This window comes from Sceloporus undulatus, chromosome 4, assembly GCF_019175285.1.
Source record: "Sceloporus undulatus isolate JIND9_A2432 ecotype Alabama chromosome 4, SceUnd_v1.1, whole genome shotgun sequence".
Classification (NCBI taxonomy): Eukaryota; Metazoa; Chordata; class Lepidosauria; order Squamata; family Phrynosomatidae; genus Sceloporus; species Sceloporus undulatus.
Window position 1 is genome coordinate 78,899,441 of NC_056525.1, and position 16,745 is coordinate 78,916,185.

The following is a 16,745-nucleotide window of genomic DNA, read 5'->3' on the forward strand; positions in this document are numbered from 1 at the left end:
TAGATAGATAGATAGATAGATAGATAGATAGATAGATAGATAGATAGCCTCTTCCTCACTCACACCTATACATACCCACACTACATCACACAAGAGTTTGGAAATGTTACATGTTTTGACTAAAACCCACAGGATCCCCTGGTCAATATGGTCAGTGTCCATGCTGGTTGGGGATTCTGAGAACTTTTACAATCTTTTTCTCTCACACTCTCATGGAGACAGTCCTCCCCTACATAAACTGCCCAACACACACAAGTGCACACTATGTCATTTGCTCAACCACATCTGTGCAACACCCTCCTGTTGCTCATCTCTTTTGGGAATCATGCAGCCCTTCAGATGCTGTTGGAGTCCAGAATAGGTAAGGAATGTTGGGAGTTGCAGTCTAATAAAGGAAGACTGTGGCATTTACTAGGATAATTTGTAGGTTTGGTAAAATGAGGAGGCCACATTTACATAGTAAGGATATATAAATGCAGGCAGGAGCATTCATACATACTGTCCCTCATAAGAAAAGTATACTCCCTCCAACCCACCAAACAGTTCTGTGGAGCTCATCTCTGTTTGGTGAAGCATAGGTTTCAGCAGAATCCAGTTGAGGCAACCACATCTGTTAGTGTTGGAGTACATTACCCATTTGTGCTATACACTACCATGAATGTGTATTGTTTTCTAGTTCAGAACCACTTTATGTTTTGGCTTTGGCATTACCTGATTCTGAAGTCAATACCTCTGACAAATCTTACTCACCTTCAAAGGGCAATGTCACACTTTCAGGAAATTGATAATGTTGATCTAAGGAACATTGAGCTAGGTAACCTGAGAGAAACTGCACCCAGACAAAGTCAAGAAAATTAGGTGAAGTGTGGCTGATTGACAGATATAACAATGAGTAGTTTTTCTGGGTGGCTGATTTTGAATGAAACAGATACCTTGTATGTAAATATTCCAAGCCAAAGCAAATGTTGTTCAGCCAAGGTTTTAAGTTATCAAATACCGCTGAGGGAGGGAGAGTGGTAGGCTGTCTCATGTACATATCACAGAATGCTAGGGAGGAGCATCCAAACCAGACTCCTTATACTCTGAGGTGAACTAAAAATAAAGTTAAGTAACAGAAAAATAATACCATGAGGAAAAGAGTAAGAGAACCGGACACTGGAAACTGAAATTCAAGGTATTGTAGTTTTCTGCCTCACGCTCACAAGGATCCAAGGTTACTCTATAGACAGTGCAGAGTTCGATTTATCAATCAATGGATAGTAAGAAATAACTCTTAACTGTGACTGTAACAAAATTCTCTGACCATCAGCAATGGTGTAGCATTTTCTTATTATGACAGCTCTAATGGGTCTGAAGTATTTCCTCCAATAGTTTTATTAGTGATAATCTTGCAAGGGCTCAAAACGTATCTTTCTCCTTATTTATTTTCAGAAGAGAAGTTTCACATCATGAAACTTCACCATAGTAATTATCTATAGTGCTGTATTGATTTAAGTGGTAGAGATCAGGTAGGTGTGCTTTGCTTTCTTTCCGAATGATTGTTTATGTATCACCAGCACCAAAAACTCAAGTTTGCCTAAATATGCTGATATGTACATATATTGAGATGTAGGCTTAGAAATGGTTGCTGTTGTTTTGTGCTTTCAAGTCATTTCCAACATATTATGGAAATAAGGAGACCCTATTATGGGGTTTTCTGAGGCTGAGGCTGTATGGCTTGCTGAAGGTCACCCAGTGGGGATTCAAACTCTGATCTCCAGAGTTATAGTGCAATGCTCAAACCACTATGCCACACTGGGATAGAAATGAATTACTATAATTTAAATAGAAATATAATACATCAGATAATTATAGGGGGAAATGGCAATAAAGAGTCCTGCCTGCCAATTTTGTCCATGGTCCAGGTGGCCTCCTTTCTGAGGTTTTATCTTTCATACAGACTTGGGCTGGATAGCTTTTCAAACAGCAGAGATAGTTGTCTGATGCATTTTCAAATACAGAACTGCCTTCTGCCAATAATAATAATACAGCACGCCCGCGTCATACGTGGGCGTGCTTTACGCAGACTTGAGCTTACGCGCTCAAACCATGGGAAGTGCACAGGCGGAAGGGGTGGTGCATCCCATTCAATTGAATGGGCGTGCGTGCCCATGGCGCCTGTGCGCCGCAGCGCTGCCATGCACAAGCCCCATTGTTTGCAATGGGGCTTGAACATAGATGGAATTCGCCTTATGCGGAGGGATCTGGAACGGATCCTCCGCATAAGGAGAGGGCCGACTGTAATAATATTTATTTATATCCCACCTCTCCCTGTATTGGATCGAGGTGGGTAAGAAGATATCAAAGACAATAAAATCAAGTAAAAAAAACACACACGGAAACAATAGATAAAAGACATATTACATTTCAAGTTCCCAAACTCCCTCCCACCCTATAAAACAATAAAACAATTCCCAACCGATGGTCAGTAAAATCAATCAAGATCATTCAATCCAATGGGAACAATTAGGTAAGTGGGAAAATTGTAAGTCAATTCGGGAAGGCTCCCGGAAAAGATACATTTTTATTGCCTTCTTGAAGGCACCTAAAGATGTTATTTGGCAGATCTCGTCCATAAATTGTTCCAGATTTTTGGAGCAGCAACAGAAAATGTCCTCTGGGAAGTGGTTACTAGTCTAGTTCTCTCTGACTGCAATAGATTGATCCCAGAGGACCTGAGAGTGCAGGAAGGATTATATGGAAGGAGGCATTCCCTCAGGTATGTTGGACCCAAGCCATTTAGGGCTTTATAGGTAATAACCAACACCTTATACTGTGCCCAGAAGCAAATGGGGAGCCAGTGTAGGGATTTTAAAATAGATGTAATGGATTATAGCACATGGCCATCTACTTTGCAATCTGGTCCAGTAGTAGTTACTCATATGCTGTCAATCCAAAAGAGAAAAGAGCTACACCAGTTTGTGGGATCATAAATAAATCATGGCATAAATTCTGTTGGCAATAGCAATAGGAAGTACATTTCTATACCGCTTATCAGTGAACTAGCACTCCCTAAGCAGTCTACAATGTGTTTGCCAATTGCTTAATTAAGACTTAATTAGGTTTTGAGAACTCAGGCTGTAATGCAGAGTGATTACAGTATGTCATTTCATTGCATTAACATTGCCTAGTACCACACTTTGTTGTTTGTTAGATATGTATATTTGTTTTCCATGCTGCTTCTAAAGAGTTCAGTGATGGTAACATACGTGGCTCTCTCTTTTCTAGGCTGGGAGTGTCTAGCCCAGTGTTACCCAGTGAGTTTAATGACTTAGTGGAAACTAGAACTCGAATCTCTCAAGTCCCAGTCCAAGACACCAACCACTACACCAGAATGGCTCTTTCATTTAGTTATTATTGCTGTTTGAGGATTAGACATCTTCTGGAGTTTGAACTAATGAAAGTTGCATAAGGTCAAACACTCTGAATGCCCCACTAGCATTTTGATTTTTCAAAATTTACTGCATTATGGCTTTAGGTATAGACTTGTAGTCTTACACCATAGAAGATTATCATATGAGGAAAAGGACATCCCTGTCCTGTCCTTTCCCCATCCTCATCCTATCCTTCCCATGCAATCGCAGGAAGGACTTTCACATGACGTTGCACGGATCCTGTCCCATACTGGAAGTACAAATGACAGCAATTGCACAAAATACTTTCATATGATGTCATGCTGATCCTGTCTTTGTTCCATGAATGAAGTGGAATTGTCCTCTCATTTCCTGTCATTTTGTATTAATGGAAGAACCCATTAATACAATTCCACTTCACTGACAGGACAATGATCGGATCAATGCAGCACATATGAATTTATTTTGTGTGATTGCATTCACAGACAGGATAAGGAAAGGAGAGCAACCAGCTCCCATCCCATCCTGTCCTGTCCCTGTCCCCCTGTGATAATCTCCATAGAATCAGACTGTGTGCTCTTAAGTCTCCTGCCCTGGATCTAACTTCTAGCCACAAGTTCCTAAACTTGCAGCTGAAGGACTTTCCAGGATGTTTGAGTTTCTATTAAACATGGCAGTAAATCAAAGTTTACCTTGGTGGCACATCACGTAAATGAGGTTTTATTGTGTGCTTTTAAAAAGGTTAATTTTAGTGACAAAAGGAAAAGTTGCCTGTCAGTTATGCATTGGTCAAAGGTATATTTGTAGAAAGAAAACATTTAACAGAGCTGTTTCCCTAACACTTCTTTTTAAGTTAATTCAAGAGATAAGATGAGGATTCTTTCACTGTCTTTGGCAGTTAATGTATAATGTAGTCAGCAGAAAACCTTTTGGCCTTTCTGTTCAAGGAAATGCTCCTTGTTATTTGATTGCTTTTTCTACAATATCCCTGCCAGTTCACATTTGTTGCTTTAACATATAACTGGATAGCTGATGTGATGGCGGTATCATGGGGGTGAGGGAGTATGTCCATACAAAGTGGGTGACCTTTGCTTTATTTCATTTTAATTTTTTATACTTAGGATGGCATTCTTTATCAAAAGCCAACCAAGCTTCATTTAGAGTCTCTAACACCTCTGCTGTTTTTGTCTGCCAGTATATGAACACTTCCCTAAGGGAAGGAAGCCAGTGACTACAAGATGGACTGCCTGAGGGACTGTAGACCTTGAAAAAGCATACCCTTAGATGTTTTTTCCCCCTGACAGGTGCCAGGCTAGAGAGAAATCCCATTAACAAGATGCCACCATTTTCAGAGCCAAGAGCTTTCTGACTTTCCCCTGCTCAACTGGTAGATTTTCTCTTCCAGTGCCCATCAGTTTTTTCTGCAACTACCAGTATTTGTGTAATGTAGAAATGGGCTCCAGTGTAGTGTTATGAAAAAGCAAATGGAAAATCGTTTACAGAAATGACATAAAAGCATTCCCCATTGATGCATCTAAAGGGACAGCCCATACAGTCTAGATACGGGGAGCAGAAGATTTGGAACAGAAGATCTGGCTGAAAATTAGACTTTCTTTTCTCTGTTTTATACCACAAGATGGTGCTGCTCTACCCATGAATGTGTGGCTCCTGTTTTCTGTAACTTATCATTAATATTTTAAGTATTTTATTATGATCAGTTTAACAGTGTAACAACTACCCTGCTTATGCATATTTGTTGAAAATTAAACCCCACTGAGTTCAATAAGGATAAGTTCTTTGCTAAGCTGTACTTGGATGTGCAGTATAAAGCCAGCCAACTGGGAACTGTGGTCATGAAGAAAGCAGCCATCTATTATCATGGCTGTGTATGAAGGACAGAAACCATTAATTGTCCATATTGCCTAAGTTTAAAACTGAGAAAGGCATGAAATTTCTCCCATAAAGAATGGGAGAAGTCTATGAAAACACCACAGTTTAACATTATAAGTGACAAAGTGGTTTCAGTTTTGTTATCCATTGTAGCTGTGTTTGCCGTACAAACTTGCACAGCAGCTGTTTCCATAATATCACCAATAAAGTAATTCAATTTAACTCAGTCCTCTGACATGCAAAACTCAGCTAGATTTCCCTTCTGTCCTGACCTACTAGCTGTTATGTAGCCACGTCAGCGTCTACTACATTTTGCAACAGGATATAAACTGTCTGCATTCAAATGCCAAGGGAAAGCAGCGCAGAAGTTTTGGTATTTCTAAAAGAATATACTAAATGCCAGGGAGGCATGGCAGAGAGTTGCTTTTGTAAAGAAGACACCTGATTTGGACACCATTAAAGAACACCTGGTTTATCTTATACAGAAGAGCTTGGAAAAATTACCTTTTTGGACTGCAACACCCAGAAGCTCCTAACCAGCATGACTTTTTGCTATAGTGGCTGATGGTATCTGGGAGGTATAAGTTGAAAAAGCTAACTTTTCCAAATTCTGTTCACGCGTGATTACTAGTTCATTCTACAAGTTATACAAGTTTTCAACTCATGCACCTGCTAAAACTGAAAAGTTTTGAGTTGTCCAAATACCTTTTTTAAAAGTTCCACTGCTTTATGCAGTGGGACAGAATTGTGGTCATATTCCTTTGTCTCAATAAAGACATATAGCAGAGTCAAACATGACAGTTGTAGCAGGTGCACAAGACTCATGCATACCACATCCTCTCAACATAGCTCACAGCCTGAATGTTTGAGATGTGTCTGCTTCTTCATCAACACTGCCACTTTCTCAGACCTGTTAATTATTATTAAAGGGGACTAATGAAGAGGAACACATATCAAAGTCCGCTGTGAGATAAAGAGGCAACAGTCAACGCCTTTTGGGCAGTCATCATGAGCCAAACACCAGCCACCACTGAGCCACCTAGCAACAGGCCTGAAGAGAAAGTCCTTGTCTTAGATGTTCCTGACATCATTGTTGTTGCAACTTATTTCATCTTTGTCCTTGCTGTTGGAATATGGGTAAGTTTCAGATGCAAGCCATTTCTCAATTATTAGGAGCTCAGTTATTAGGAACTTTATAATTTGCACTAATGCCCCAATTTCCAGAGATCAGAAATGTCACATTTTTTTACTACAGTTTCCAGAATCCCTGAGCCAACATGGGCCACATATAAACATGATTGGAGAATTCTAGGAGCTTTAGTCCCAAAAGTGGCTTTGCCCAGTTCTACCTGTTTCACATTTTATTCTGTGCATGCTTGAACAGAACTAGGTTCATGTTTGAAATCAAGAGGTTCTACTTGGATAAGAATTTATTGTAGCTAATTTTCTGCTTATAGCAGGATGGGCAACTGTAACAGGAGTGGGAGCAGAAGCTGCAGCCCCAGTTTTTCAGCTGCAAATTTGCTAAGAATGGTCCTAAAGTAACAGGAAGTCTACTTCTGGTTTTGTTTTTTTGTTTTTGTTTTTGTTTTTTGGGGGGGTTGGGGGATGGAGGTCAGGCAGTATTTTGTGGTATATTTTTGTTTCAGTTTAAAAAAAAAATGAGACATCCAAGGAGCTTGGAGGCTTTAGGTAGGTTCCTGGGGTGCTCACATTCTGCAAGCTTCAGGCGTGCCACAGAATAAGCTTCTCATCCTTTCTACATAGTACATTGTATATGGCTACACAAAGAATATGTGCTACATTTCTAATTCAAAGTCCCGAGGTTATGCATTCTCCTTGCACTCTGTGTTCTGACAGCTGCTCCTCTTAATCCCAAAGATTTGAGTGGTTCTTAGGGTTGCTAAAAAGTAAGAAAAGTGGTTTGTTATTCTGACAGCACACATGCATACACATGAGTCCTGGGGATTATGGGTGGTGTAGCCCCAGGTAACTTTTCCACACTCATGCATAGCATACATGCACTGCTCTGATACAAACATGCCACATTCTATCAGAAATACTGTCCTGGATCAGGCTGAGTCCAATGATCTATGTTTCCCTCAGGATCTGAAAAACTCACAAGTGCCTCCTCACATACATGTATGTGCATACACATGCACACACGCACACGTACACACACAATGCTTTCTCACCATCAAATAAATCAAAGCTATCCTGCCTCTAAATATGGAGTTTGCATTAAGCTACTATGATTTACAGTTTTTCTAAACACTATTTTCAATGAATATATCTAATACATTTCAAAATCCATCTAAGCTCAATGCCATCATTGCATTAATTAATTCAATTCCTAGCTGGCAATGAAGCCCACTGGGTGACCTTGGGCAAGTCATATGCTCTCAGCTTCAGGGGAAGGTCATTGCAAACTTCCTCTGAACAAACCTCTCTGCTGCTCCAGAGAACAGAACCTGGAACAATGGATGCAAGCTACAGGAAAAGAGATTCCACCTCAACATCAGGAGGAACTTCCTGACAGTAAGGGCTGTTCGACAGTGGAACACACTCCCTCGGAGTGTAGTGGACTCTCCTTCCTTGGAGGTCTTTAAACAGAGTTCCTGCATGGCAGGGAGTTGGACTGGATGGCCCTTGTGGTTTCTTCCAACTCTACGATTCTATGATTCTATGAAATCTTGCCAAGAAAAACCCATGATAGGTTTGCCTTAGGGTTGCCATAAGTTGGAAATGCTTGAAGGCACACAAACATAACTTGATTTTAGTAAGGCCTTTGACAAGGTCCCCCATGACATTCTTGCAAACAAGCTAGTAAAATGTGGATTAGACAAAGTAACTGTTACATGGATTTGTAATTAGTTGACTGGCAGAACCCAAAGGGTGCTCAACAATGGCTCCTCTTCATCCTGGAGAGAAATTACCAGTGGGGTCCAGCAGGGCTCTATCCTGGTTCCAATGCTATTCAACATCTTTATCAGTGACTTAGATGAATAAATAGGGGGCATACTTATCAAATTTGCAGATGACACCAAATTAAAAAGAATAGCTAATACCCCAGAGGACAGGATCAAAATTCAAAATGAACTTAATAGATTAGAAAGCTGGACCAAAGCTAACAAAATGAATTTCAACACAGAGAAATGTAAAGTACTGCACCGGGGGTGGAGGGGAATGAAATGCCCAGATATAGGATGGGGGACACATAGCTTAATGAGACTACGTGTGAAAGGGATCTAGGAGTCCTAGTAGACCACAAGTTGAACATGAGTCAACAGTGTGATGCAGCATCTTAAAAGGCCAATGCAATTCTAGGCTGCATCAATAGAAGTATAGTGTCTAGATCAAGAGAAATAATAGTGCCACTCTATTCTGCTTTGGTCAGGCCTCACCTGGAATACTGTGTCCAGTTCTGGGCATCACAATTAAAAAAGGATGGAGAAGATGGAATGTATCCAGAGGAGGATGATCAAAATGGTGAAGGGTCTGGAAACCATGCCCTGCCAGGGCTGGGTATGTTTAGCCTGGAAAAGAGAAGGTTAAGTGGTGATATGACAGCCCTGTTTAAATATTTGAAGCGATCTCCTATTGGGGATGGAGCAAGCTTGTTTTCTGCTGCTCCAGAGAATAGGACCCAGTTCAATGGATGCAAGTTACAGGAAAGGAGATTCCACCTCAACATTAGGAAGAACTTCCTAACACTGTTTGACAGTGGAACACACTCCCTCGGAGAGTGGTGGAGTCTCTTTCCTTGGAGATCTTTAAACAGAAGCTGGATGGCCATCTGTTGGTGATGCTTTGACTGTGAGTTCCTGCATGGCAGGGGGTTGGACTGGATGGCCTTTGTGGTCTCTTCCAACTCTATTATTCTATTATTCTATTATTCTAACAACAACAACAACAACAACAACAACAAAACCCATGAAAAAATCTAATGGGACCTTCAGTGGAATAGAACATGAGAGGCTATAGATGGGTGGAAGAGTTGACTCTAAATCAATTTGAAGTGTTCTCCCTAATCCAGAAGTCCCTCCAACCACCACTCCATGGTATAGAAGGATGCCTGATGCATCTAGAATCAGATGTTAGAATCCACCACTACCCCATTCAGGATAGCCCTCTCTCTTTCAAACACAATTATTTTTGGTGGGATTCAGGGGAGGATAGGTTCCATGAAACATTCCCTCTATAAGCAAACTTTTGTTCACTTATCCTAAGACCCAAACTAGTAGAGGTTTCTGCACCCTTTTCATTTCATTGTTCTTCCATTTCAGTCTTCTATTCGAGCCAGTCGGGGAACAGTTGGAGGCTATTTCTTGGCTGGAAGATCCATGACATGGTGGCCTGTAAGTCTGTAACACAATTTTAAAGTTCTTTAATTTACAGTGTAATGTACAAGGGATGCAATGCACAATACAAACTATGTTCCTACATGTTGCCATGAGTGTAGGTTTAACTCAGCTGCCTTTTCTCCTTGGTTGCAATTTCCTCATAAACTTGTAATACATACTGAAATACAGGTCAGTGCTAAACAGCAAAAGAATCTAACTTCTACAGCAGAAAATGTAAATTTCCTTCCCCATCTGTAAGCCAGTTTCTCTCTTTAGTATCACAGAATCGTAGAACCATGCATGAGTATACAATTAAAATACTCCTGAAAGATGACCATCTGACTTATGTTTTAAGACCTCCAAAGAAGGAAAATAACTTTTGCAATCTAAATGTCACTATATATTGTGGTTTTGATGGCCATAAAGGAGTGATAGGAATGTAACACATTGCATTATCCTTCAGCTGCCCCAACCTGCTTCCATTACTTGGCTCTGTCCCCATGCCTTGTCCACCTCCACCACACGCTGGGTGCCTCATTCTGACCTCATTCTGTGCTGGATGGATTGGCGGGCTACCATTTCAGACAGTCAGTATTTGGGAATGGGGACAGATGGCTCCAGATCTTCCCAGAAGGTCTGGAGTATCAAGTAATGCCCTAAACAGACTGGCACTTTGTGCCAGCCTGGGGCCAAAAACAGAGCTAGATAGGGTTGGGCATTCACATGCGCCCAGCCCTGCTTTTGCTGCCTGTGTGCCATTATGACACGCACCTGTCCACACGGGCATGCCATGATGACGCATGGATGTCAGAGCGCCCAAACTGTGCCACCTCTTCCAGGAATCTGCTTTTAGCAGTTTCTTTTTGCTCTCAAGAGAGAGCGGGTTATTGCCGTGCCATGTGGTTGCCACGGCAATGATCCGAGGTGACATTTCGCCACACGTCTGTTGAACCCTTAAGTTTTTAAAATTTGTTTTTAGGCTGTTTTGTCCCATTTCTGGTGTGAAATGTGCCAGATGTCATCTGGACTGCTTGTACCAGGAACGGGGTTAGGGATGTGTGTCATCCAAACAGGACGATGCCAGAATGTGGGGGGGAGGGCAACAGGCCTTTGGGGTTGTGTAGGCAAGGCCAGAATCCTCTACTGCTTATCTCTGATCTCTGTAGGTCAGTCTCTCTCAGGCTTCCGGAAGCTGCCTAGCCATGTCCAGGTTTATTGCCAGAGTTATGAATGCTATATGCTGATGCTCTGTCCCTCTCCATTACTTAGCTGCCATGTTCTACACGGCCTTTTAAAAACAAAGAGATGGTAGCTGGAAATTCTGTACAATTGTAGTAACAAATATCCATAATATCATACCCAATTATAACAAACTAAAAAATTCTGGTGGGTAGGGCCAGCATTTATGCCTTGGATGTGATTTAGACAAATAACACAGAATAGTACAGAGCTAGGAAAGAGGAATGAATTAAAGAAGGTGGCATGGTTCTTCCTATAGCAAAAAGGGAGATGGAGAGGGGAAAGGATGCCAGTGTTCATTCTGGGGACAGGAGGGAGAGAAGATTAAGGAAGAAAATGATACAGATCGATGCTGCCATAACTTGTAGGCAATTAGGATGGTTGTATCAACTGCTGCACTCAGTGTCAGAAATCATGTTGCACCAATTGCCTCTGTAAGCACCAAATAAACATTTAGATCACACATTAAATATTTCAAAGTTATGTTTGTCTATCACAATGTAAAAAATAAAATAAGGGTTGTGGGCAAAGAGATCCAGTAGCACCTCTAAGATTAACTTCTTCATTTTGGCATGACCTCTTATGAATATTAATCCACTTCTCATGCACTGTAGCCCAGTTATTTATGTTCAGTTACATAACTGTGGGATTGGGATCAGAAAGTAATTGGATATAAAATAATGTCATTTAAGAGCAGTGCAAGATGCTACAAGGCTTTCAGGTAGCTGTTCTGTAGTATAGAGATGTTCAAAAGAGTTTTTGGCAAGGGCTTTCTTAATGGAGGTATGCCAGTTATAATATACATTGTGGTGGTTCCAGGTTCTTTCTTCCCACCATCCCATATTCAATTATATTAAACACTTGTAAATTTTGAATCATTATAAAATATACTGTTTGGAACTATGTGTGTGATAGAGAAAGATAGGGTGAGTGCCAGTTTAAAACACATATCCATACTAATGAATCACCAAAAAACTGTAACAGCTTTAAAAAGATGCCAGTGAAAAAAGTTCTTAGGCTGTTGAGATGCTGGCCACCATTTCTTAGGCACTACAAACAGCCTTCTGTTTCTGGCATCATAGATCACATAAATATTTGCTTATGTGTGCATCTGTGCATGCGCACACACGCGTGCACGTACACAAATATGCAATTTCATTTGTATAGTAGTATTGACTGTTGCAAAATGAAGGCCAAGACCTTAAATCAAAAAAGGGATTTCTTTTTTTTAATGATAAAAAGACTCTTTTTAAAAAAAATGGGAAAAAGTAAACTCAGGTTCAAGAGCAGTTACCATTCCTCCCTTGCCTGAAACAATGGCAAAGTCTCGTTTGCGCTGTCTAGTAACTTCTTCATTTATTGAGCAACTGCAGTTAGGACTGCAGCACTCCAGCACTAAACTACCCATATATAAATCTCCAAAATGATTCACTGGGAAGGCATAAACCTTTTGAAGGACACATTTTCTTTGGAGCAGAAAGGTAATATAACAATAATTTAAAGACCCAGAGAAATAAGTGTCAGAGGAGTAAATATCCTTTTTACTCTGTGACAAAAGCACAGGGCAGTAGATCTCTCAAGTGTTTAACTGAAAGCTGAATGCAGTTTCAGACTCCAACTTTGTCTTGCATCCTGTGGGTTATATTAACTATAATTTCTGTAAGCTACATTTTCCCCATGCCACCTCCTCCTCTTTCCTCCCTTCATCCTCTCTCTATATAGGTAAGAAAAGTTGTTATTGTCCTAATGGGCTTTGTGTTATAGTTTCTCCTAAGTCATGTTTGAGGATTGGCATTCCTCTAGTCTATCTACATGGTTACACAGCAGACATTTTAAAAGGCTGACAAGAAACCAATTCTTGTTATTGCAGTCTTCCCTGTTAAGCCTGGGTTTCTCTAGGGCTGCATCTACACTGCAGAATTAATGTGGTTTGACACCAATATAACAACCATGGCTTAATGCTATGGAATTCTGAGATTTGTAGTTTTGTTTGATATATAGTCTTCTCTGTGAGAGAGCTCTGGTGCCACAACAAACTTCAAATCTCAGGGTTGTATAGGATGGAGCCATGACAGTTTTCCTGACAGTATTTATTCAGATGAGGTTTGTAATTGCCTTCCTCTGAGGATGAGAGAATGTGACGTGCCCACGGTCATCCAATAGACTTCCATGAATGAGCTGGGATTCAAACCATTGTCTCCAGAATCCTAGTCCAACACTCAAACCACTACACCATGCTGGCTCCCTTTTCTTGTTTAATCTAGGGATTGCTGATCTAAAGACATCATAGGGCAGGTGCTTTCTCAGATAAGAACCAATCTGGAGAAGCAGTATCTTCTTTTTCTGCCCACTTCTAGCTGTTTCTACCCACAGAGTCATGGATCTGAATAAGAGATTTGTACAGGAATAATTGTTCCACAAACGCCTCTCCCTTCTTCTGTGTTCCAGGATATAGAGATGGCACAAATGCTGCCAAGGAAATGACAAACTTTTGATTACTTAAAGCCACTTTGGCACTCTATTACACAATTTTATATACTTTTTTTCCTGCAAAAGATCCTGTCTATTATGATAAGGATATGTGTTGTAGGAACAGTGTTTACATTTCTGGGAAGCCTTCCTGTTTGCCCAAGATACGAATGCATATTGTACACTCAGTCTTTTAATCAGAGACATCCCAGAAGATATGTTTTGTAGTGTTTGCTTCAGGAAAGGCTTTCCAGTCTTATCCCCTATTAATATTTTAACTATCCCTAAGGTGAGAAACAGGTCAAATTCCATTAGTCTTGCTGAGGGCTCAGCAGTGCTGAAGTAGAAAGACCTACAATATAAAAAAGGAGCAAAATGAATCACAAGTCAGGCAATTCCTTTTATTGGAAAATATAACTTCAAATGTCAGCCTTTGTTTTATATATATATTTTCTTATAAAGATAGATGTTCAAAAAATTTTTTAAAACCCTCTAGTAATCATGTATGGTGGTGGTGGTGGTTACGTACCCTTAAGTCATTTATGACTTTTGGTGACCCCAAGGTGAACCTATCATGGCTTTTTTTTCAAGGGGGCAAGGTTTGTTCAAAGGGGGGTTGCCGTTGCTTTCCTCTGAGGCTGAGAGAGTGTGAATTGCTCAAGGCCACCCAGTGGGTCTTTATGGCTAAGTGGGATTCAAACCCTGGTCTCCAGAGTCATAGTCCAACACTCAAGCCACTACACCACAATTGAAATAGCCATAAGTTGCTTAATTTTTAAAAAAAAAACAGAATCTTTGAACAGAAATATTGTTAATATTGAATGCATATTGGGGAAATTACTTTGTAAGGCCACAGCTCACAGAATCCCCAAGTGAGCATGGCCATTGGCCATGCTGACTGGGAGCTTCTAGAAGTTATAGGCCCAAAAGGAGAAATTTTTCATATTGTGAGAGAGTGGCCTATTTACTGGTCTAGCAGGTGCAGGAGCTGCAGGATTCTTGCCATGGCCCCAGTCTGCCTTCGGAAGGGGCGGCTTAAAGCTACCCCTTTGGGGTGGTCTATTTCACCACTTAGTGACAGCACCACTTTATACTGAAAATCTTTCCACGATCCTACATGAAGCTACAGTTCACACAGAAACTACATGCATAGCTTCTGCCCTAAAGCAGATTGATGCCTTTCACATCAAACTGGGATCTAGCCTCGGGATGACAAGCAGCTGGTCTGCTACAAATACACCAAGCTGGGAGTCCTTTCTCATATTTGTAAGATACCTGACAAATGTTTTCATGTGTAAAGAAAGAAAAACATTCATTGTTAAACACAGATTTGATCATATATGCTCAAAATATAGAAGAAGTCTAGCATCTTCTAGAAGCTAAGTTTCCTTTAGTTTCAACAAAACAATAAGGAGACCAATCTGTTATTGGTAGAAACACAGATAGAAATTACTGCAAATCCCAGGATTATTATTATTATTATTATTATTATTATTATTATTATGTTTTATTTATTTAGCGTTGTAAATTTGCACAGCACTGTACATACAAACAATAAAATAGATAAGAGTAAACCTGTCCATGGCGTACAAGCTAAGAAATAGTAGCATAATACATATAAATAACACATAACAATACAGGAAATGGTTCAATAAAACAGACAACAAATTAAAAACGTCAAATAGCAAATAATAGTCACACAATGCTTGGGAACACTTCTCTGAACAGGATGGTCTTTAACTCAGTTTTGAAACTAGTTAAAGAAGTGATGACCTGTGCTTGTGTGGGAAGGAGGTTCCAGGAGTGAGGGGCAGCAAGTGAAAAGGGATGAATCTGGGATGTGGCAGAGAAAATCCTGGGCTGAGACAGCAGACCTTGACTACCAGAACAAAGGGAGCTATGGCAGTTAGAGGAGTCAAGATTATTAGTGACTATTAGTGACAATGTAGAAAAGATGGGAGTTATCATCGTAAATTACAATTATGATGCACACATCAAGCAATATCAAACACATGACGGCTGTGTTTTGCATTTGCAAGAAATAGTAACAAAACATTAAAAAATGAAAAGTCTGGGATGTAGGCATCATAGGTTTCTGAGCAGAGTCTACAACAACAGCAACAATTTCCATCAAACTGGCATCTAGCATAATCCCTGGCCATGCTGGCTGTGGGATTCTGGGAGTAGTAGTAGTAGTAGTGTGTGTGTGTGTAAATTCCAAACATAGCCATCATGTGTTAGACATTGCTTGATGTGTGCCTCATAACTGTGATTTATTATGACAACCCCCATCTTCCCTATGTTGTCACTAATAGTCTTGTGAAATCAAACTCAAGGTTACTCAAAATATTTAATCGTGCAGATTAAAATATGAACAATCCAAGTAGGGCAATATCACTCAAAGTAGTATTTGTAGTATTCTGGGCATTTTTGTGGCACCACAGCTGTCTGACAAAGAAAGCTAAATGTCTAAAAACAAAAACCTACAATCCCAGAATTCCACAGCATTGGGCCATGGCAGTTAAATCAGTATCAAATTGCCACCTTAGCTAATGCTGAGAAGTTCAGTTAAACATAGAGGTTTACATCGTTTCTAACCCTATTCTAAACAGAGAAATCTATGCAGTGAAAAACATTTTAAAATTCTACTGTTTACAGGTTCAAAAAATCCACTTTACTCACTATGAATTAACTACCATTTTTGTTGTTTGTTCATTTGTTTTAGATTGGAGCATCTTTGATGTCAAGCAATGTGGGCAGTGGCCTGTTTATTGGTCTAGCAGGTACAGGAGCTGCAGGAGGCCTTGCTGTTGGAGGCTTTGAGTGGAACGTAAGATTATTTTCATAGATTCAGTCTGTTCTATCCAAGCCATTTTGTGTGTCTGGATTTAATTGAGTCAGTGCATTATTTGGAATTCTCAGATATCTGAGTCTTGAAGTAACGCACCCTCCAACCTTTTGCAGATCAAAATCGTGAACATGAGTCAACATTGTGATGCAGCAGCTAAAAAGGCCAATGCAATTTTAGCCTGCATCAATAAAAGTATAGTGTCTAGATCAAGAGAAGTAATAGTGCCACTATATTCTGCTTTGGTCAAGCCCCACCTGGAATATTGTGCCCAGTTCTGGGCACCACAATTCAAAAAGGACATTGAGAAACTGGAATGTGTCCAAAGGAGGGTGACTAAAATGGTGCAAGGTCTGGAAACCATTTCCTATGAGGAACGACTTAGGGAGCTGGGGATGTTTAGCCTGGAGAAGAGACGATGAAGAGGTGATATGATAGCCCTGTTTAAATATTTGAAGGGATGTCATATTGAGGAGGGAGCAAGCTTGTTTTCTGCTGCTCCAGAGACTAGGAGCAATGGATGCAAGCTGCAGGAAAAGAGATTCCACCTCAACATTAGGAGGA

General features: G+C 40.4%; 1 protein-coding gene across 1 annotated transcript in view; it reads left to right on the top strand.

The window, feature by feature from the left end:
- The first annotated feature begins 6,231 nt into the window (after positions 1-6,231).
- Positions 6,232-16,745, top strand: part of SLC5A9 (solute carrier family 5 member 9) — a 42,664-nt gene continuing 32,150 nt past the window's right edge. The window contains exons 1-3 of the mRNA XM_042463489.1: positions 6,232-6,419; positions 9,569-9,640; positions 16,059-16,163. Coding sequence (XP_042319423.1) covers positions 6,291-6,419; positions 9,569-9,640; positions 16,059-16,163 — 306 coding nt within the window. The 5' untranslated portion in view covers positions 6,232-6,290. The remainder of the gene's footprint in view (positions 6,420-9,568; positions 9,641-16,058; positions 16,164-16,745) is intronic.